At 36.7% G+C, this 23,375-nt stretch overlaps 1 protein-coding gene across 2 annotated transcripts in view; it reads right to left on the bottom strand.

Annotated features, from left to right (window-relative positions):
• Positions 1 to 23,375, bottom strand: part of LOC132701885 (single-minded homolog 1) — a 62,290-nt gene that overhangs the window by 2,794 nt on the left and 36,121 nt on the right. Inside the window, exons 1-6 of one of the 2 annotated variants that reach the window (XM_060670139.1) lie at positions 14,167 to 14,275; positions 13,902 to 14,102; positions 11,312 to 11,487; positions 8,177 to 8,371; positions 4,762 to 4,967; positions 4,422 to 4,528 (exon numbers count right to left, since the gene is read on the bottom strand). In XM_060670139.1, coding sequence (XP_060526122.1) covers positions 4,422 to 4,528; positions 4,762 to 4,967; positions 8,177 to 8,371; positions 11,312 to 11,487; positions 13,902 to 14,102; positions 14,167 to 14,230 — 949 coding nt within the window. In that variant the 5' untranslated portion in view covers positions 14,231 to 14,275. Of the gene's footprint in view, positions 1 to 4,421; positions 4,529 to 4,761; positions 4,968 to 8,176; positions 8,372 to 11,311; positions 11,488 to 13,901; positions 14,103 to 14,166; positions 14,276 to 23,375 lie in introns of those variants that run through there. The other variant, XM_060670140.1, reaches the window with a different exon arrangement.

The raw sequence follows: 23,375 nt of genomic DNA, 5'->3' as shown, positions 1-23,375 counted from the left end.
TTCTTCTAGGACCTACCGTTACCGAGATCTGGAGTTTAGTGAGGAGCGCGTATACTTTCGAAAATAATCGATTTTTATCGGTTTTTTGAAAGTAGCAAGGTAAGCTATATTTGGTAGAAATTAATATAAAAATGAAACAACGTTTGAATGCCAGTACTTATTACCTCTAATGAGGGCAAAATAGTAGCTTCATGTTCTATGTTGACATACCTAATTTCCAGATCGGCACGTTTTCTAGAATATAGCAAAAAGGCAAAATGGACCATTTAGACCATTTTTCTAAACAATTCATTTTGTCTTTTCTTCTTTTAAACAAACATTAGGCTATGGGGCTTAGAAAGGCTTGAGCTATTCAACGAAAACCATCAAGATATTGATACAGCAACAGCGAAGAAAATGTTGAGATTTGATACGGTATTTAATAAAAACCAGGATTCTTTGGTTTTGTCAACAAAAGATTTGAGATCTTCGGCATACGATTTGACGAATTCAGCATAACTTTGACCCAAGTACAAGGATGTTAACACGGAATCCCGACTTCAGCTGTAAGAGCTGAATGGTTTAATCGGGTTTCTGTTAGCAGCTTCTTTTCACTTTTAGTTGAAGCTAACCTAACACCAGATAACGTAGACGAAACGTTTTGCATGCGGATGCCGTTGAAGGCAAAATGGAGCAAGTGTAGTTTTATCATTTATTGATTTTAATAAACCGTACTGGTTTATTTTCATTTATGTTTAATACGATAGTGAAAGGAAACATACTATGTTACCGAAATATAAGTTTAGTTTATCAAAAGTGTTGTTCATCTTTTTTAATCCCGGCAATAACTTTAACGGTACCATTATGCCTTCTGTTCCCCTACTGCCCTTTCGACGTCAAAAAGGAAACACACGGTTATTTAGAACGAACGATTTGCGAACGAAAATGATATTATTTAAACTATTCAAACAATTCAATTTCAAAAAACGGTTTTCAAATTTCGCTCAAATTAAAACGTGAACAACGCCCGGGGGTGTCAATGTGCCATTATCCCTCGCAAAAATCGCCTATTATTGTAGGCATTCATAACACTAAACCCCCTCGTAAAATCCATCCGTTCCCGTCCGCCCTATTTGTTTTAGTTATTGAATACGTTTCCGGTTTGTAATCTTGTAAAAGCACTCGTTCTGGTGGATGCGCCAGGCGACAGGCTTAGCGGTTTGAGGGCCCCTTGCCAGCGGCGTAGGGCGAGCGAAAAAATTGTACTTAATATACTTACGTTTCCTATAAATAAGCAGAAAAAAGTAGAAATTTTTTATATACACATATGTATGTATTAAAATTGTTCGCTTTCAAGTTACAATTTAAAGCATCACAGTTTGTGAAGTCGGAAATTGTTTTGGTTAGAAAACCGCGATGTGCCAAATTACGTGCTCGTTATTACTACGTTTTTTATTACTATTGTTATTATTTTAAATTAGCAAAGTTCATGACGGTGATTTAAGATATCGAACATAAAAAAAGAATATCTCATGTACAACGTGTTCAGCCGGTAAAGAATAATTAAGATTAAAAAGATTAGTTAATATCTACCTGAAAACAAAATCCAGAAGAGATTTTTCGAAAATAGGAAAAAACAAAATTTGGATGATTTAAAATTTACAATTAGATACGAAATAATGAAAATTAATGACATAGGGTTGGGCTATATGAATTATGCGTCAAATTTGACACGGAATTCAAAATGTTCAAAATTAAAAAAAAAAAGGAACTTGGTATCGATATTTACTTTTTCCAATAGGGTCTACCATGAAAAACAGAGTTATATTGTACTACTTTACTAATTTAACCAACTTTATATCGCCGTGAGGCGTAGTCAATTCTGTACAAAATGCATATTTTGTACAGAATTGTACAAAATAAGTTTTGCTATTAAATTAAAAAAATATAAAATGCTTTTTTCTACTCCCGTCTGTAAAATGCCTAATTACACACCGATCTAGCGTGCGGGAAGCGTCACTTTACCACGTCAGTTTCGTTTACCACGGATCCGAGCCACTTCGGACATTTCCGGGATTTTACCGCACGGCTTTGGGAGCAATCGGATATTTTCGCACGGTTTGAATTTTGACGTTTGTCCAATTCTGACGATCATGTCAGTGAATGTATTTCGCGTTTTTTTTGCAAAAACTAATATGCGAATACTACGTGTTACAGCTACAATTAAAATCTAGTGGACTAGTCGGTAAGTAAACTGATATTTATAATTTAAGTTTCTTGTTTAGTTGTTTTTACAGTTTTTATAAGACCAATTGTACCATTTTCAAATATCCATGCCTCATCAATACAAACAAAACAAAATTGAAAGGTTGGGACCTGGTTTTTCTTGATTGTACGATCTTAAAAATTTAATCCTCTTGCACGCTCTATTCTTGGAAGATTTTTCTTCCAATTACTGTCTTTTTCTTTAAATAAACTACTGAATGTTCATTTGTAAAAGATAACTAAATAATTGTGATTTTTTCGTGTCGGTCGTAGAAAAAGTATAATATGTAACACGTTTGGTAAACTCTAAAGACATGGATGTCACTCGTGCGTCAAATGCCGTTTACCCCACTTGTGGCACTATACTAATTTTTCTCTTATCACACGAGACGTTTTGAATATAAGAGTAAGACCAAGAAAATTACTTTCGGCACTAAATTCTCTAATAAATTTCATTTAAATAACAATAGCCGGATCGGAAGCGAAAGCCCGTTCAAGATATATTGAAATGGCCATTTATCGATGCTGTTATTTATTAAGATTACGGGGTTTTCCGTGGTGTTTATATGGCCGGGGAAGACCGGCCGAGATTAGGGTCCTCCTGCCGCTTCCCGACAATGATTTCGATTATTGCCGGCACTTTACGTCGGCATCGATGGTGGGGTAATCGAAAGCGAACATGTGGTATTGTTTAACCAGCGAAAACAAGTAGTTAATACTAATGGTTTTGTGTTTCTTTTATTAGTTTGCCCGCTTGGTTTCCCGTCTGTGTTTTCCTTGTTTGTTTGCCGTATGGGGACTTCTTCCAAAAATAAAAAAATTTTTTCTTTTTTTTTAAGTGTTCCAAGCGAGATTAACCCTAGACGAAGTACTGAATATATTTAAATTCGGAACGTATTGTGGCAGTTTTAACGAAATTTTTCTACTCCCGTCTGTAAAATGCCTAATTACCGATCTAGCGTGCGGCAAGCGTCACTTTACCGCGTCAGTTTCGTTTCCACGTCGGACCCAAAAACTAATACACAGAAAAATGTTATGCAATATATCAGACAATTTAAATACTACGTGCTATAAGCTACAATTAAAATCTAGTGAAATAGTCGGTAAGTAAAGTGACATTTATAATTTAAGTTTCCCACAAATCTTGTTAAGACCAATTGTACGATTTTCAAATATACATGTCTCATCAGTACGAACAAAACAAAAAAAGGTTTGGACCTGCTTCTTCTTGCTTATTACAGACTTTTTCTTTAAATGAACTACTTAATGATCAATTGTAATATTAAATAAATAACAACGTATTAACAATGTGTTTATTCCGTTGTTCATATGACATATCCAATAATATATCTCTCTCTGTCTAACGTACACAGTTAAAATGAGACAACAATAGCAGAACCAAACGGAACGATTAACGAATAGGTTTAATAGCGACGAAAATTCGTAAGTCGAATGCCGTTTAATCGGGTGTACTGCATAGATATTTTTTGCATTGTGGGCTCGAATAACCAAAATTAAAATTCAAGATTGGTGTAATAGCAAGCTTTGTTTAAGGAATAAAATTCAATAACCTAATAATTTGTAATTTTCACAACACAGCCATTTCAAATTTTACTTAAAAGGGAGATCAACACCTTTTCCGCAAATGGTCTCGTTGAATTTTAAAGTCGTTAGCAGGTATATTGGCTAGCTGTTAAATAATCCTCTCACGGAATTTTTCGAAAGTATCAACGCTCGTACAAAAATTTCATGTCTCGGTAACGGAAAATATTTTAAAAAGAATACAAAATCTCGTTTGCGAGGGTATAGGAAATATTTTATGCCGTTTATCGGACAAAAAGATCCGCAAGATCTAGTGCTAGAAATTTTCATTCTTGGTAATTTTCAAAAAAATACAGGGTGTGTAGGGAATTCGCAAAAAATTGAAAATCGGGCCCCTCTTTTAATAAAAATTGGTTATAACTAGAACGCTGTGACTCGGTAGTCGATTTGTTTTATACGACGATATAGGCCGTACAGACAGTCAAAACTTATGTATTCAAAGTGAAGAGAGCAAGAATTGACCAGAGGACGAACTATGGTGTTTTTTTTATTTATATCGCGCACTCCCTTGATCTTCACTTAAAGGCAACGATAACGAGTATATTTTACGGGAGGACAGATCCGCATATACTCACGTTGGTGATGTGAGTATCTCATATTGAAGATGTCGCTTCCGTGGATGTAATGGTAGAGGGTCCTCTCGATGAGGTCTTGGGCCTCGTACCCTGTCAACTGCGCCACCCTGAAACCGAAGAATAAAAAACAATCGCGAAACGTTATCCGTTAGCTATTGTCTCCCCCCCCCCCTCTCCCGCATCACGTGCCGTGTTGACAAAGAAATTAATACGCAAGTGCCCCGTTTTGTGATACAAAGTGGTTAAACGAGGGTAGCGGTAACTTAATACGTTATATCGAGGGGTTAGCGCCTTATATATACGACGCTCGATCCAATCCTACCGCGACTGCGCCGCTTACTTGGCGTCCAAGAAGATGAGCTTCAGGTCCAGGCTGGCGCGGAACATGAACATGTTCGTGTACAGTTTGATTTCGGTAATGGCGCTGGGCGGTAACGAGTGACCCACGGCTACCAGGCTGACGTTTTGGCAGCAGGCGGTATCGTATGGGCCGCCGCCACCGGTGCCGAAGTGCCGCACCTTGAGGTACCCCGAGTAGTGTATCACCTGGAACATGCGTACATTTTAACGATGAAAGGTCTGCTAAAACTGCACGGGAGGGACACTTGAACTCACGGAAATCACTCATTGTTATTTTTAAAAGTCATTATATAGGCTGTTCGGTCGATCGTTATGGCAGTCTTTTTTCCAGCGGCTTGGAATGCACGTGTATGGATACATTAAACTTAACGTAAACTCAAATGTGTTTTGCGGAAAACTTTTAAAAATCGGTAGGTGGCGTTTTCGGGAGCAGTTGCGTGTAGATCAAATTCAAAACTTTTCAACCGAAACGAGTGTAATAATTGGAAGTTTCCATACATGCGCGTGCATATGTGCGCTTGATTAGCCACGAGTACATACACGCACGGATTTACATGGGAAACGAGACACTTTTCACTGCAATTAGGTTTTCTAGTGGATGTCGACACGGCAGTTGATAACCAATTTGCAAGTTCGCTTGGTCGAGTTTCCTAGCTTCCAATTAAATCATGGCACCTGCTTAAAAGACGACACCAATATTTACATATTTCCAAGAAACCGTAGGTTTGGTAACAATTAGTTGTAATGAAAAGACTTTACAACAATAAAATTACTATTAAAACTAATCATTTGCTCAAAGTAAAGCGTTAACTGTGCTATTCATATTTTTCTTGCAAATTACATCTATTTTTCGATTATTGCAAATTACGCCCTCTAGCAATTTAATTTGAAACTATCGAGTGCTCAATATAAACTAGGATTTGAAACTTCAAGATTGTTGAAATTTGAAATTTTAAGTCGATTAAATAGTTAGATATTCAGTAGCTTCTCTCACTTTACGCCTAGAAGACTCAGGAAAACTTTTCCTCAGGTTTTCTAATAATGTTAAATTACCTTAAATTAAGAAATTTCGGAGATATCCTGAATTAAACAATTCTTTTAAGAGAGCTCTCAAGAATCTACGGACAATACACTGTTTTTGCAGTACTAAATTTCAAATTTTAAACCTGTCACTTTTGCAAGTTTGCTTCGTGTGTTTTGTACTTTTATTCACACATTTTTTATCCTCATATGTATTTGTTCTTTTTTTTTTTTTTGACATGCTACACATACATTTTGTATACTGTGGTTAATTAAATAAACCCAAACCTAAACCTATGTAATTCACCATGAGGTGAATTACATAGGTTTAGGTTAGGTTAGGAGCATGAGCTCATTTCAGTCATGAAGCTTATATATCGATTTTATCGAACACAATGCAAGGGTCACCAGATTTATCCGCAACCCTCGCGACCTACTTGCCCAGAATGCGCCCAGCATACATTACTGGGATATGGCGAGTCAGGCCCTTTACCAAACTTGTTAGTACCGATTTTTCTGTGGGTTAAGATCCGGATTGTCGAGACGGTCACGTTTGTTCGATATCGGCAATTTTTGGTCACTCGTTCACAGTTAAAAGTGGGGGGACCAAGAACTACACTGATGATTGTATTGGCATACATTTTAATTTAGGTGAGAAGGAACTGCCCTCCTAGTTTCAATTCTATAATTGTACAGAGATCAATCGATATATACACATTAGGAGATTCTTATAATTTAGACATTCATTTTCGTTTTCAAAGGGGGAGTTCCGCCACTTTCGCATGTGTAATTAATAATATGCTAATAATGAAGATGCGATAAAGATAAGTTTAATTGAAAACCTTAGACCGGTAAGGCAAGCAAATAAAGCTTTATAAGTTTGATGACGTGCCTGGAAATATTTATATGTAAATTACTTCTCAACTGCTCTCATTAATAAGGCTTTTGAAGCTAGAAAGGTTCAACAATTCCAGGAAAAAAAAACGCCATGAGACTACCAGCAGACTTCAAGCTTGAATTGATATGTATAAACAAAACGATCTATAATATACGAGGTGTGTTCAAAAAGTAAGTTGATTTTTGTAATTGGGCGGCCTATGTTCGAACTTCGATATATTTTTTGTTATTTTGGAACATATGAAACTGCTTCATTTTGAACAAAAGGACAGTCGAAAGGGCATCGCTTAACAGCTATTAGACGACGTCCTGATATGCGCCATTTGCGAGAAGCAATACGAAGAAATCGTCCGGGAAAACAATTCATGCCTCAGCCACCAGATATGACCCCTTGCGATTTTTTCCTGTTCCCAAAACTCAAGAAACCCATAAAAGGAAGGAAAAAAAAATCACTGGAAGAACTCAAGGCTATACCAGAAAGTGCTTCGAGGAGTAGAAAAGACGTTTTACATCTGGAAGGGGGATTACTTTGAACGAGACAACATTAATTTTGATAAATAAATAAACACTTTTTGAGAAAACTTAAAAGCCGACTTACTTTTTAAACACACCTCGTATACCGCAACCTTTAAATATAAGCGTTTTATACTAAGATCTGATCGGCTCAAGATATTTATTATTCATTCAAATTTCAAACAAAAACAAAATAAATAGTTACATCTTAGCCATCATGCTCATGGTTGGCAAAATTTGAGATGCTATAAGTGTTGTATGCTCTGAAAACTATAAGTATCCTATTCTTAAATGCCCTTTTTTATATACTAAAACTATGGAGAAATCCGGGGGATTTGCATTACAGTAGCCTGTGGAATTTTTTTTGAAAAGTTATGTTACAGTACGTAGCAGTCCCCAGCTCGTTAGATGGAGCAATCTTGCGGTTATGCCTGTCTTTTTTTTACGAGAAAGTTTTTCCTCCTCTTTTCTTCTTTTTCAAAAAATTTCTTCTTTTTTTTATAATCTTAATCTGAGGTTTATCTTAGTGTTACATATATGGGGCGGGAAAGGAATGCTTTATTTTTCGCAACTTAATCAGGTCGAGGTTTAGAAATGTCATCAAAATTTCTGCAGTTTTTGCTATAGGCATATAATATATGTATCATATCCAGGGATATTATTGATAGGGCATTCAAAAAATTCACACAAAAGATTTTCCGTAATCAATGTTTCGAAAAGGTGTAAGTTGGTGAGGCAATGTCCTGTTCTCATCGGGGTGATAGTGATAATATGTCGCCTGTTCTTGTATTCAATTTTTGAAAACCAATTTATCTTAGGGTATTCTTCCAAGTATTATCGTGTTCTTGGTAGATTTTTTGTTTTATTATATATATAAACATTAACCAATTCTGTTTTTTTTGTGACTCCAAAAATTAATTTATATGTTAATTTACCCATGCACTTTTTAGAAGTTCGCCACTTACCTTGTAGCCTCCGTTGGTAAGGCCGGCGTTTCGTTTCGCCAACACGCACTTCATCCTCAGGAAAAACGCACGCTCGATTTCGTAATCGTGTATCGCCGCCCCCGGAAGCGAAAGCGGCGGCGCCAGTACCGCCGTCATCTCGTCGTGGTCGGCGGGGTGGATGTATTCGTAAATACTGTTGCCCGTCAGTTCCACCTGCAAGGAGACAAACGTCAATAGGTGCGGCGAAGAAGGGGCCCCGGGACGGGACCTCGGGGAACACCAGCGGGCGCGCGTCGACGCCGCTTGATCGTAAAATTAAAACAAATTGAGGTCGTTTATAAGTTTGTCGTTGGTTTTGGTTTATTGCCGCGCGTTTTTGTTTTGTGTTTATTTAAATAAAAAAAAATTTACTGCTCGTTAAACAAGCGGCGAGATTTTTATGATGGGCATAAATAACGAAACGTTGACGCGGCCGTTTTGGTTCTAAACACACGAATATGTATTAGTGGGACGGCAACTTGCTGTCTGCGGTTTTAATTTGGTCGATCGATGTGGGGAGACCGTTTGGGAAAACTGGAAAAACGCGAAATGTTTACTTACTCGTTTGTTTCATACAATATGTTATCGACAATATTCGTAAGACTCGACGAATTCGACCTGGGAAAAAAACCGATATGGAGGTTTTATCAAGTGGGTGTCGAGTTACGTCGGGCGCGCTAAGGACCCAAGAGGAAAGATGGGGCAGTTAGCATTTAACACTCTCTGCAGACATTTCTTTTTCCGTTAGTCTAAAAACTCGATAGTTTTATATTTTGTATTCTACATTTTAATAAATCCTAAGTGTTCAAACGACTATTCTACTTTGAAAACACCTTTATTACATCAGGAGTGGGATAACAACTCCGTGTCTGCTCACACCTGAGTAAAACAATGCATCGTCATCGCGCAATTAGTGACCGGCGGAGGGACCGACCCATAACCCCTAGTGCTCGTAGCCGTTCGCGAAGTGGTGATCGTGATGTGTATGCAATCCAACGACGTCAATCATCCGCCCAAAGCAGGAGCTACACCCCGCCTTTGGCAGTTGCGTCTACGAGTGAGCAGAGTTCTCATCAGCAGGAGGGTAAATCGTTATCGAGCATGATTAAGTTCTTTGGGTCTCCTAAGAGAATAATTAGCGACCGAGGAACGTCATTTATTTCACAAAGATTTAAAAAGTTTTGTAACATACGCGGAATTGCTCACTACCTAAATGCGGTGGGTCTTCCTCGAGGAAACGGACAAGTCGAGCGGTACAATCGTACAATTTTGGATTCCTTATCGACCATGGGTGCGAACTTAGAAGATGACAGCTGGGATGACAATGTACCGAACATTCGGTTAGGTTTAAATGGAACAGTAAATAAAGCACCAGGGGCGGCTCCGAGTGAAGTTTTACTCGGGTGTCGTGTCTCTGGACAAGTTGCGTTGTACCCTCCGCTAGTTAAGGACGATATAGACGTGTCAAAGTTACGTCAAAAAGTGTGAGATAATTATCCCAAATATCAGGCTCGCCAAAAGGAGCAGTTTGATTTGAAGCGGTGCGCACCAAAGAGGTTTCAACAGGGAGACTTGGTTTTATTGAAAATCACGTCTAGTCCAGCAACGGGGGCCAGTCAGAAGTAGATGCCAAAGTGGCGAGGTCCTTTCAGGGTTTCGAACGTACTGGGGTGTGACCGATATGAGGTTACAGACATTCCTGGGATGACACGATCAAGGACACCGTACTTGAGTGTGGCTGGCATCGACAATATGAAACCATGGATACAATTTTAGTATGAAACGTTACTTAAGGTGAGCTTAGGTTAAGTAACTGGAAATATGAGGGGATGGCCTGGCCTGGATACTGAAATAGGGCGATAAAGCCTGGCATTATTTCAGATGGTACTACGTCCTGGAAATCTCATATTTCCAGTAGCTAGATGAGGAATTGGCTGGCCTGGATACTGAAATAGGGTGAAAACAAAACCTGGTATTATTTCAGATGGTACTGCGTTCCAAGACTCTAGATAGCGTGGGCCCACAATTAAAAACTTTGTTTTGTCCCCTATTTTGCGATTTTTCATAATATTGTTTTTTTGTTTTTCCCCTATTTACTGTTTTTGCTTATGGTTTATTGGTTTTTTATTTTACATGAGGTAAATTCCTCTAGGTCGTATAATTTTGCCGGAGAACCTGTATCCAGATTTGCTGTTGATTGTGAAATGATTTTTGAAAAAAAAACATATATTTCGTTGGCTTAGATGGCTTTTTCTCCTTTTAGATCACACACGCAGAGTGAGGACACTCTATGGGTCAGGAAGGGCCGAATGTTATGGACAATATTCGTAAGACTCGACGAAATCGACCTGCGAAAAAAAACCGATATGGAGGTTTTATCAAGTGGGTGTCGAGTTACGTCGGGCGCGCTAAGGACGCAAGAGGAAAGATAGGGCAGTTGGCATTTAACACTCTCTGCGGACATTTCTTTTTCCGTTAGTCTAAAAACTCGATAGTTTTATATTTTGCATTTTACATTTTAGTAAATACCAGGTGTTCAAACGAGTATTCTACTTTAAAAACACCTTGATCACAAATACATCAAAAACCTATAGTAAGGAATTCTAACATAAAAATAATAATACAGTTAGTCCTACCGAATCCCACTCATACAAAAAAAAGGATACATTACCGTTTAAAAAAATAAGCATTATTTATAAATTTAAATTAATTATCAATTAATTAAAAAAACACTCTTGTTGCTTCCGAAAAATGGACGAAATCGAATTTTTCGGAAGGGCTTGGCAAAGAAACATATCTCGGAACGGAGTGTCTTACAGCGTCGCCGTTGATACAGATGGAATCAGCGTCGAAAAAAACTTTAGTTTTTATTGAAAGACCGTTCATTACTGTATAAACAGTAGGAATATATAAATTATATAAATTAACAAACATTGCAGCAAAATAGCAAAATGGTATGTGTGATACCTCATCTTGATATCTTTTTCAAACCGAAGATTATGAACGAAATAATAATAAATCCTAAGACTAATTAATATTTTTGAAGTAGTTCTTGTTAGTGTGACGGCCGCTATACAACAAACACTGCCAAAATAAATAATTAAAAACTATTACTTGCGAAAGACCCAGGTGGACCGACGCCGTTTCCGATATGTACATGATCTTGCCGTCTTGGCCGACGACGAAGATGAAACCGTCGAGGCTCTGCATCAGGTACCACCCCACCTCCTTCAGCAGGGACTCCCGGGGGTTAGGGGACACGGGCGAAGCTCCCCACGCGTCCCCCAATCCTGCAGACGAAGCGGATACTAGTACTACTGCGCTTGTGTTTACATCTACCAGACAAATTAATTATGGTTTTCAGTGTCCACGAACACAGAAATGACTTTCCTGCCGTGCTGTTAAACCTTGTTTCCTTTACTCAAAAAACTTGCTATAAATAAAATGTAATACGTATATGTAGTCCCAATTTTTTATCATGTTTTGTTTTTCCCACTTGAAATTTAATTGTTAAATAATTATAACCCTTGCCCTTATGATTAATTTTTATAAATTTCTTCGGATTAAGGGTCAGCGTCAGACATTGTGAACACCTCCCTTACGAGTGGAGTACAGAAGGTTCCGAACACCAAGGTATGTCAAGAGTTTAGACCAATTAATACCGTTCCAGTTTATGACAAGGTTCTTGAGGTTGTGGTGAAACAGCAAAGCTATTGTGACGTGAACAATATTTTAGTGCCTAGCCAGTCGGACTTTCGCTCCAAACATTCATGCGAATCTGTCGTCGTTTCGAATTTTATATTTTATATTTAGAATTTGTATTTTTTATGTAGCATAATGCTAAATAAAGATTATACTATCATGAGCTCCTCATCAAGGTGATTTCTCTGTTGTGTTATTTTTCTTTATTATTATATTTTCTTTTTTAAAGTCCATCGAAGGTAAAGATGAAATTTCTTATTTTAAAAGTCTTGAAAACACCCACCCGGTCGAGCTTCAAACGGCCGATGGTGCGTCATCTGCAACTCGGGATTGCGGGTTTTTCCGATTTGCAGGTAAATTCACGCAAATAATTACCCCCAGAGGCCAAACACAACACCACATCGACAGATCCGTCGTGTTCGGCCAAAGACGCCGTTTTGCATAACATTCCCACAAATGATTAGATCTGAGGGATTGAAAAGGGGGCCCGAGATCGCGATAAGTGATCGTCCATCGCTTCGCTGTATTGACAAACCTAATTTAGGCGTCACCCGAATGTCTATTGATAATAAAAGCGCGTGAAAATTCGTCTTGATAATTATTTTATTTCGGGTTCGCTTATCGAGATTACGGTTTGATGGGGGTCCCTTCGGAATAAATTATTTTATATGAGGGGATCTCTTTAAAAGAAGAAGACCGAGGTCCTTTGAAGTGATGCGTATCAAACGAAGGTCTTTTATTTACATATCGCAAAAAACCAGCAAACCAAAGTACGCCAACTGAAAAAACATGATTGATACCTATATACACATAACAGCAACATATCAGAAATCGTTTACCTTTATTGCAATTGGAATGTGAAATAACCTACAAAATAATTAAAAACAAATAAAGGCAAGGCTTTTTTCCAAATTTATAATACAAAAACTTTTTGATTGATAATTGACTTGTTTCAATTTTTTCAATTGCAAGTGGAGCGTTGCTTTAATTTTATTTTTTTACTCTCTTCTGTAAAATACCTTATTGTATACCAATCTAGCCTGTGAAAAGTGTCATTTTACCACGTCAATTTCATTTCCCACGGATCCGAGTCACTCCGGACGTTTCCGGCAAGCCAAAGTTCACCAACTTAAAAAGCATTATTGACATCTATATAGACATATACCAGCAGCATATCAGTAACCTTTTACCTCGATTGCAATTGAAATGTGAAATAACCTGCAAAATCATTTAAAAAAATTAAAACCAAACCTTCTTTCAAAATTTAGAGTACAAAAACTTTTAGAAAAACATCAAAGGATATAATAAAAAATATTTGGTTGATTTTTTGGTTGGATTTGGTTCAATTTTCCCAATTGCAATTGGGGTTGCTGTAATTTTATTTACAGGTTACAAGCCAGAGCATATCTACTTGCGCAGCACAACAACAAACAACTATTTTTGATACCTAATATGGACATAGAACAGCAGCATGTCAGAAACCTTTTACTTTTGTTGTGGAACAACCTACAAAATCACATACACAATTCAAAACCAAAGCCAAAACAAGACAGAGTATACCTACTTAAAAAACAGCAAATGCTTGTATATACGAGGGCAGCGCCAAAATTTCCCGGCCTAAATATGAAAGAAAAAAACTAGAGGAACAATTGAATTTTTTATTATTTTTCACTATAATCCCTCTTAACTTCAATACACTCTTTGGCGCTAACCTCGCACATCGCACCAGCAACATATCAGAAATCTGTCACCTTTGTTGCAACGTAATGAAGTACAAAGTTCAAAATCAAAGCTATTTTTTTAAACCGCACGATACATACACAATACCTTTAGGAAAACAACAAAGGATGTGATAAAAAGCAGCCGCCATTAGCAAATGACAGCTTATATTTATGGAGAATGTATCTTCTTTTTATGATTGAACACAATCCGCCTAACGTCGTTTGGGATTATAATCATCACACGGAGTGAAATCGGCATCGGGGTCTGGCCACAAACTTACCATCGGGAAACACATGGCGCATCTTCAGATACGACGTGGTGAGCCTGATGACGGAGGCCTTATCCAATTGAGTGGTCACCGCTGCTGGTAGGGGAAGCATCTTCCCCAGCTCTATAAACTCCGCGTTCTCCTTTTCCCGTCTACTTCGGGCCGCGTTTTTGCTCTTCTCCTTCATGGCACCCCTGGGGCAGATCGAAGTCGCTGCAACCGGTAAAATTACGTTCAATCTACTCCAGTTTAACTTCGGATGCGCAAAAAATCGTACTTTTTTTCATCCCATTGCCGTTGCTGTTTTTGGCAAACTTCATCTCGTATTTTAAGTACGTCATTTAAAGTTTCCGCGCACTTGTTACGTTCACCTGTCGGTACTCGCGCAAAAACTGTACCGGAACGGTAACCTACCATGTTTTTCGTACCCATCCCGCCTTCTACGGTGGGGTGCCTTATCGGCGGGAATTTCCGAACTCTGGGAAGTGGTCCAGGTAACTCGTCCTAGCTTTATCACCGAACGAATAGGAACTATTATCGGGGACGATTGCAGGTGCGTGAATAGGGTAGAGGTGCGTATAGTTTGTATTGGCAGTCGGTTTTCCATTGATCGCGATCGGCGGTTGACGCCCCTTGATGACGACGTTCGTGTTGGAAAAACGAAACAAAAGAGTTTTTTGCAAAATATGTACCGTGCGTTCAATTTTTTTAACGTTTTAATTGGCTGAAACTTTTTTGTTTTTACAAATATCAAGGTAAACAAAAGACACTATCACTTTTCTGACATATAAGCCTACATCATATGTTTTATATTTATTTATTTTATATTTTTAATATTTTAGTCAACTCGTTTTTGACAAATCGGCGAAAATAGGAATTTTTTCTCTAATTTCAAAGAGTGCCATGACTGGCTGCTACAACAATAATTATTTACAAATTAAAGTAGAACAAAAACACTAAAAATGGCAAAACACACTAAAGTAAAAAATAATTTAACGTTTCTCGGCCTAAGGTATACTGTTCTATTTGGTGCTCTAAGAGTTGCAAATAACGATCTCCGGTTAACTTTTGATCAATAAATATCGGACCCAAAATATGCCCATCTATGACACCACAGACAAATTAATTGATTGGTATGTAATGAATGTATGTATGTAATAAAATGTAATTGGTAGGTAATAAAAATAATTTGTAATTTCATTTTAGATTTAAACATAAATACATACATAAACCCCAAATAATTAATTTCTAAGCAAAATACGGACCTGTTCGGCCATATTAGTCACTTTTTCATATCTATGAACAGACTTTAACCCTTATTTCGTGTATTTGTCTAGGATAATTTACTACTACAACCCTTTCTTGTAGTGAACTAACTTTTATCAGTACATAAAACGTTTTTCAAAAAATTATTATTCTCATTATGTCTATTTAAAAACTCCAAACAAAACTGCGTCCTGTTTTGACATTGCTTTCGACATAGTTTTTGAGTTTTACGAAATTTAAATTCTTTCAAAAGTGAGTGGATTGATAACATAATAATAATACAGGAAACTGGATGTGCTTCATAGAATCCTGATATCTGTGCCTTATTTTCTTCATTTAAAACAACCGTTTTCTGCAAATTTCTTTGCCAGAATTGGAAATATCTGTCTTGAAGGAGCACGGCGCTCTGAAGAATGTCTAACATACTGACGACGTACTGCGGCTGCACTTTTATTATTCAGAAAGTATACTTCAAGCATATCACCCCTTTCACGGATGCCAAATTGGCGAAAAACCATTTTAACCTTAATGACAATAATTCAACCATCAACGTTGTTTACTAATATGTTAAACATAAACATATTTTCATTTGTCAGTCAGGTCACTCTTTGAAATTATGTAAAAATATCCAATTTTTGCCAAAAACGAGTGGACTCAAATATAAAGCATGTTACATCAATCTAATCGGAGTAAGATATGGTATTAACACATATAATAATAATAATAATAAATTGCCTTTATTGTTGTATATTGTTATATACAAATATACCGTAGAGAAGAGGCGAAGTCTAGCAAAAGCCACTCCACTTAACCTCTTAAATGTTTAAATTGAAAACTAAATTGAAGTTATAATTACATTGATAAGTTAAATATAGTATAATAGAAAAATGTGATAGTGATATGGAACAATGGAAAATTATTAAAAGTAGAAATAAAAAGAATAACATTGAAAATCAAATTATATGAGAAGTTATCAGTTCTAACCTGAAATATTTTTTAAAGAACTTAATTAAATGTGATTGTATTGAATCAATTAAAAATTACAACAGATAAGATAAACGATATCGTGGCGGTAAGAGTCTGCAGGGGTGCCTTAAAGCTACTGATCGAACATTACGAAATAGTTATTTAGCTCGTAAGTAGGACGGATTGGAGGTGCTATTAATTTGGAAAACCAACAAGTACTTGAAAGTACTGTCAATTTTTAGCAAGTTAAGTTTCTGGATTTTGTGGGAAATCCGGAAAACAGGGTGTTCAATTAAAAAAAAATGATGTAGGCTTACGCACGGTACTCTAGCAATTAGGGAAGGAGAAATGGGCACAGGGCCCGTAACATGAATTCATTTGCGATGATCTTAGTGAGGTCAAACAAAGGAAGCAAATAGAGTTGTTCTATCAAGTCGAATGGCAAACGAAAAATGCACCAGTTCCTTCCTAACATAGTACTATAAATCTCAAAACACCGAAACCTTATCACAGTACTCCTTTGACGTAAATAAAAACAAAAATATGTCACACTTTGATAAAATCAATGCCAACTAGAAGGAAACGTGAAAGAACAAGTAAACCGCATCGCAATGCATCGCACTTCACCGGGGTCGTACTTTGTTTACCATACTTACAATTGTCGAAGTGTTGAAAATATTGCGGCATCTTTCAAAATTTTTAAGGTAATAAGTATAGGGAAACCTAAAAGCAAATAATCTACTATGTATAACAAACTATAAAAGTGGTGTGCTCTGAGATAGTCAAACTAACCAAAACTAACCAAAACTAACCAAATATTTATTGGTTATGATTAATTGAAAACTAAAAGTAATATTTGCTAAAAAATGGGATACCTATATTATATTTTGCTTTTGGGTGATAAGGTCTCTGTTAATTTTTGCATTTTAAGTTTGACTGGGCACAGATAATGCAAACCAGTTTTAATTAAGCTCTGAAGGAACCAGCAAGATGATTGGCGAAACGTCAGCCAGGTCGACTTCTGAAGAACCGATGCAGGAGGAATCCAGAAGATGTGTAAATAGTTTTTTTGATAAATTATATTAAAATCAATTGCTTATTGCTCTCTTGTTTGACTTGTTAGTCAAGCTTCACCTGGTGGGGAATTTCATGTACAAATTGCCAATGCCTAAAAAAAATGACTGGGGTTCTATAAATGCCGTAAAGGGTCAGAATATTAGCTTCTGGTGGCCCTTGGTACGTGATTCTTTGAATACGTGAAATAGAAGTCTACGCGGCCAGGCACAGCTACCGGGGATTAAGATTTTTTATGCGCTGCCTCTGTGCCCTGATACCGAGATTGATGACGGCGGAGGCATTAAATTGCTTTCCCTCATATAAGGGCGCCTTTGTTTTGTTTATTTTGCGGGAGTGATGGGGCATTGTTTTTCAGGCGGTCCTCAATCAAATTGGTTTACAAATTATTTATCGAAATTTCGTAGACACATCAACCAAAGTTGAAAATTGAAAAATCGAATAACCTTATACTTAAAAAATAATATATCAAAGGATAGCCCATGAAATTGCATAAAATTAAAAACAAAGTAATAGTTTAAAGCACAATATTTATTTAACATTAGAACTTGGCATGCTCTGGAAAAGCGACTTTACCTTTACCAATTATATGTCCAACATAATTTCAAAGGCTTATAAAACGTTGGGCTTTATTAAGACGGCGTCACTGGGAATATGCTTCATCTCTATGGGATCCTGATTATCAATGTCATATTCGTCGAAACGAACAAGTTCAGCACCCTTTCCTTAGCTATAGAGTTTTTAAGTTATAACTTGGCTAACATCGATGATGTGGCCCTTGAAAACTGAAGGCGACCTGATGTTGCTGTTTTTGTCCCTCCATTCTGTCAAAAATTGGATTTTTGGCACCAATATGATTAACTCGCCTAAATAGCACATTTTTTTACCGTACCACAGTACCAACTACGGACGTAATACATTCATCGCAAGGGCGACCCGGCTGGTCAATAAGGACATTTGGACTTATTCGCTACTAATATTAGGAATCAGATTCCAGCAAGCATAACATAACATAGCTTCTCTTTAGCATGTGAGATTGTAGTCTAGGCTTTTAATTTTAGCTTTTATTTATGTATTTATTTATTTGTTTACGGTTTAACCAATTTACAAAACTGTTACGTACATTAACGGCAAAGAGATAGAAAGGCAGTAGTATAACAACCAGAAACCAGAACAAAATATAACAATAACAATAAACAGAATTAAGTGTTAGCACTCAAACGGGACACATCAGAACGAAATGAGAGGAGGCTGCCTGTAAAAGGATCAAGCGTTAAACAGTTACACGCTTTCAGCATTCTAGTAATGGGTGAATAAACTCAATTTTGTTAGCCTTAGTTATTATACCAAAGTTGATCTGATACCTATTGTAGATATTAATATGCGCCTTTGAAGCCAAAGATCTTAATAATTCTTTCTGAACGGCTTCGATGTTATCTATACGGCAGGGATAATATGAAGACCGTACCACAGTCTAGAGCGAACCAAAGATATATAAAGGAGTTTACAACAAACCCAAGGATTCGCATAGACCTGTTTACCACTGTGTCGCAAAACTTAGTTTAGAATCAAAGCAAACACCCAAGTCTTTAATTTTAGTGACGGCCTCGATCTCGACTTCATCAATCGGTTGTGAACCATACTCAACGAACGAGTAAAGCTAATACTACAGCATTTTTTTACATTGAACGTAAGAATATTAATCTTAGACCACATGCAAACACTGTTCACGTCCCTCTAAAGGAGCAGAGCATCCTCGCGCGATCCAACCCTCATGAATATCTTCAAATGATCCGCAAACAAAAGACACTGCGACTCCGAAACTACACTAACTATATAATTTATAAACAAGTTAAAAAGGATGGGTCCAGTCTGAGAACCTTGGGGGAATCCCGAAAAAATATGAATTTTACATGAGACATAAAACAGACAGACAGGAAACACTGAATCCACTGCACCAGCCCAGTCCTCAGGCCCATAGCTCTAAGCTTGCTTATAGACGAGATGCACATGACCCACCCACTCAAACGCCTTTGAGAAATCAGTGTAGACACAATCCATCTGACGAAGCGTTCAATAAAACTTTTTTGTAGCTTAGTAAATTTGTCAATTTTCGTTTGTAATTTAACTGTCCATTTTTCCTAAGTTTTATGTAGAAATGGACTCTATTCGTAAATAAATAACATTTCCACAAAAAGTCAAACAATCAATTTAAAGAATAACCATTCTTAAGTAAGGTAACGCTAACCTATATTGAACTATTTTCATATTCTCTGGTATTTGATACAATACCAGTAAAATCTGTCTTCTTTTTCCGGTCTCATCAGCAACAACTGACTTGAAATATCAGTCTTTGTTGATGGCTCTTCATTTTTTCTTTCTTTGTCCGTTTTAATCTAGAGTTTGTCTTTCATTACTCCTTCTGATCTGTTTTCTCCTTTCTAAATAAAATAAATATTACGACCAAAAATATTTCTGGCAGTGATCTCTGTAATCTCTGGCATTGGCCAAGGCGAATCGCAGTTTTTATAAAATATAAAAAGTTTGTAAGACTAGTTTCATCCGAATTCTGCGGATTGCAATTTTGAAAACCATTAATACTTCCGGTTCCGAATTATAAGAGGATTTTCGCCAACCCTGGCGACACACATGACTCAATAGGTTGAAATAACAGTCTACAAGAAAGAATACATGGCCATAGAGTAACAGTAAGGTATTTATGTTTAAAATTTTTGGAGATATTGCAAGGGTTCCCCACTTCGCTATCTCTTAAAAATGACCAAATCCAAACAGGCGCTAATAAAAAGAAACAAAAAAGGCAAGAGAAGAAAGCACACCAGAAATAACAAAATCAAGCAACTTCTGAACTTGGATTTTTTTTCTTACAGTTTCTTTTTTGGCGGTTAAATTTTTATTTTCATTGCACCGTCCTGCAAAATTCAAAATCACAACGCATGCCTATGGTTGTACCGTTTTATTACTCTCTCTTGCTACCGAATGGACTATACATCATATCCTGACGTCGCTGAAAACCGAAATAACGGGCGCGTGAAGCGGCAACGTCGCGCGCTTTTAATTAAAAACTCGGCACGGAGTCGTCATCCACGCGGATTTCTTTTCGCGCGGGCGATTCGAAACGCCGCGTAAATTTGTCCGCGCCGGGTTTTTGTTCTCCGGGCAGGGTTCCCGGAACCCAGTAACGTGCCACGGTCCCAAACGACGTTACACGCGTCCGTTTCCGTGAAACATTTTCCACGTGTAACCCTAAACGCGTCTCTCCCTCTCACTCTCACACTGTCTTGACGTATACGCGGCCGCACACGTTCGGACATCGCGGCCGTTTTGCGTTGTGTGGTCTTTTTTCTTTCTTTTCCTTTTTTCTTCATTTGCAAAAGTAAATGTTACCAAATATCAGTAAATAATGCTGGGCCGATTCCAATCTAATATTTCATATTGTAATCTGTGTGCTGGACTGTCTTATTTCAAAGAAATAAAATCAGCCTTCTGCGTCTCCAAAATGCCTGTCTCAGATTATTTTATAATGTTCTTAAGTTTGATCATATTTCTAAGAGCCTTGAGGAGGAACGCTACCAATTGAAATCGCAGAATCAAAACAAAATTCATGACTATCTACTTATTTGGGAAAGTTCGTAGCTCACATATTCATTCACGTCATACTCACTGTTCCCAAGCATAATTTAATCTAATCTATAGCTATAACGCTATAAAAGCTTATAATAAACTCCCTTTCCAAGATCATATCAATCAATCTTGCGCAAAACTTTTTTTGTCAATAGAATATTTACCTAAAATCTTTCTGTTTAGATTTTTTTAAAATTAATTTGTTATATTTCTTTTTATATATTTTTTCTTTATATTGTATGCAAGATATTTTATCCTGTCAACTAGCTTTGCGCTGTTCATTATTATTAAACTTATTATTATTATTATTTTCTACATAGAAATTAACACATATCTGCGCAAAATCGAGGACCGAGGACTAACAAATCCCAAATCAGTTTTACCATAGAAAAATAAAGTTTGGTTTTGTTATAAAAAAATTATAAAAAAGGAATTGCTGAAATATGAAATTGCGTGTTGCTCTGTCTGTTTTTCGTACATCGCTATGAAACATGAAAAGCGTTCCAAATTTGCATCCTTCGACTTCAAACTTGACACAAACATAGCGATCAAGTCGCTCCAAGCATTTTTTAAAAATATTTGAAAATTTTTTTTGGGTTGTTCTGGTTTCCAGGCAAAAATTGTATTCTCGAAACCAGAAGACGCAGAAGATTGGATGCTATAACTTTAATTTTGACTCTTTTTTCGATTATGTAAAAAGTTTTTTAATTATGAACAAATATTGAAAAAACCTTGAAAACTGTTCCATTTCAGTGTAAATCATTACCCGTAAAAAAGGCGAATTGGTTCAAACAGGATTATAGGCCTCGTCAAGGGCGACAATTTTTGTATTTACGGTTTGGGTTTATCACATACACTGTTCGAGATATTTGAAAAAATCCAAAAAAATTTAGTTAAGCTTTCGAATGAAAATATTATTAACATGTAATAAACAATATTCATTACAAAACAAAACCAATCCAATAAAAACAAAAAAAATATTGTATGTGCCATATTTAAAAACGTATATTAAACACTCGCTACGCTCGTGACTAAAGGAACTCGTTTGTATTATAAGTTTTAAAAATGTTAATCTTCAGTTTTATGCTATACAAGGCGATACAAAACATTAATAATTGAAATTATATCGAAATTGGGATTCTCGTTGTTATAAAAATATGTATTCTTAAGTTTTGTGTTATGCACAGCGGCTAAGTAAAAAAAAAATAAGATAGAAAATGTGTATTAAATCATTCAAAAATTTTGAATTGTTGTGTTATTTGTTATTTTTTCATTTATTGTTAATTTAATGTTAAAAAAAATGGCACGTAAGCGCCAATGTCGTTTTACTTTAGCGCCCTGGCCATAAGAAATAAATAATAAAATTTTATATCTATATGGCGAGCGTCGATCGTTGCAGCCGCAAAACGCACGGACGAATCGCATCGTTTATGCGGCTTAGCGCGAAAACGATCGTTTTTATCGCGTCACATACAGCCGTCGTGCTTGCCGATCGGTGCGGCAGTCACGTACGACAGATTAAAACGGACTCGACACATTGTTTGCCGAGATAAATCGGTGATTTGTTTAAATTTCTCGATAATTGTCATTTTAAAATGTTGCAAATGATGCACGCCGAGCCACTACATACGCGTACACCGCTGTTTACCACCACAAGTGCCTTTACTTATAATATTAATTTTTTATATAAGGGTATTTTATAAGATTATCATTAAAATTTCAATATCAAAAATTTCTTTTAAACCAACGCTGACTTTTTCTCTTTCTTTATGTCTAAATGTTTTTTTTTTTCATAGATCTACTGGAGATATAACACAGCAACTATGAAAACAATGTTGAGAAGAACAGAATTTATACATATATTCCCAAAATATGCCCAGGTGCCATTCAATCCTCTGCAAAAAAGAAATTAAATGTGTGGATATCGTTGTTTAGAAAGAAAACGACTCAAAGTGCAAGTTACTGGGTGAAATGTATATGCATGAACGAAAAATTGGTCCCTTTTCTACGAAAATGGCATAGCCACTTATTGGGCATAAAGCGGCAAAATGTCGCCAAGAAAATATTGTATGTGTTCTGTGCAATGGGAATCACAGGAGTGGTGACTGCGGAGCGGATTTTCAACAATGCACAAACTGTAAATTTGCTGTAGATATTTTGAAGGTTCGAAATATCGATTTTGTTTGATAAACACTGTGCTTGCTACAGAAAAGAGCAAGAAAGGGTAAAATCTCGGATACATTATGTATAGCAATCAATGTATAAAAACCAATAGATCTACGAACATTTCTGCGCCCTCTGGTCTGATTTTGCATATAAATATACAGGGCCTAGCATCACACATAGACGAGTTAACTGAAATAATGCAGGACAATCAACCTCTTGCAGTCTGTATAAGTGAGACGCATATCACGGAGGATATCGAGGAGCGTGAGTTTAATATTGATGGATATACTGCCATTGTTTCATTTTCCAACAGCAGACATACTGGTGGTAGCATACCATACGTTAGGAATGGTATCAACTTCAAACCTTGCT

The sequence above is a fragment of the Cylas formicarius genome, unplaced genomic scaffold (genome assembly GCF_029955315.1).
Source record: "Cylas formicarius isolate icCylForm1 unplaced genomic scaffold, icCylForm1.1 PGA_scaffold_5__7_contigs__length_24384050, whole genome shotgun sequence".
Taxonomy (NCBI): domain Eukaryota; kingdom Metazoa; phylum Arthropoda; class Insecta; order Coleoptera; family Brentidae; genus Cylas; species Cylas formicarius.
Note: the sequence above shows the minus strand (reverse complement) of the source record. Positions and strands in the feature narration are given on the sequence as shown.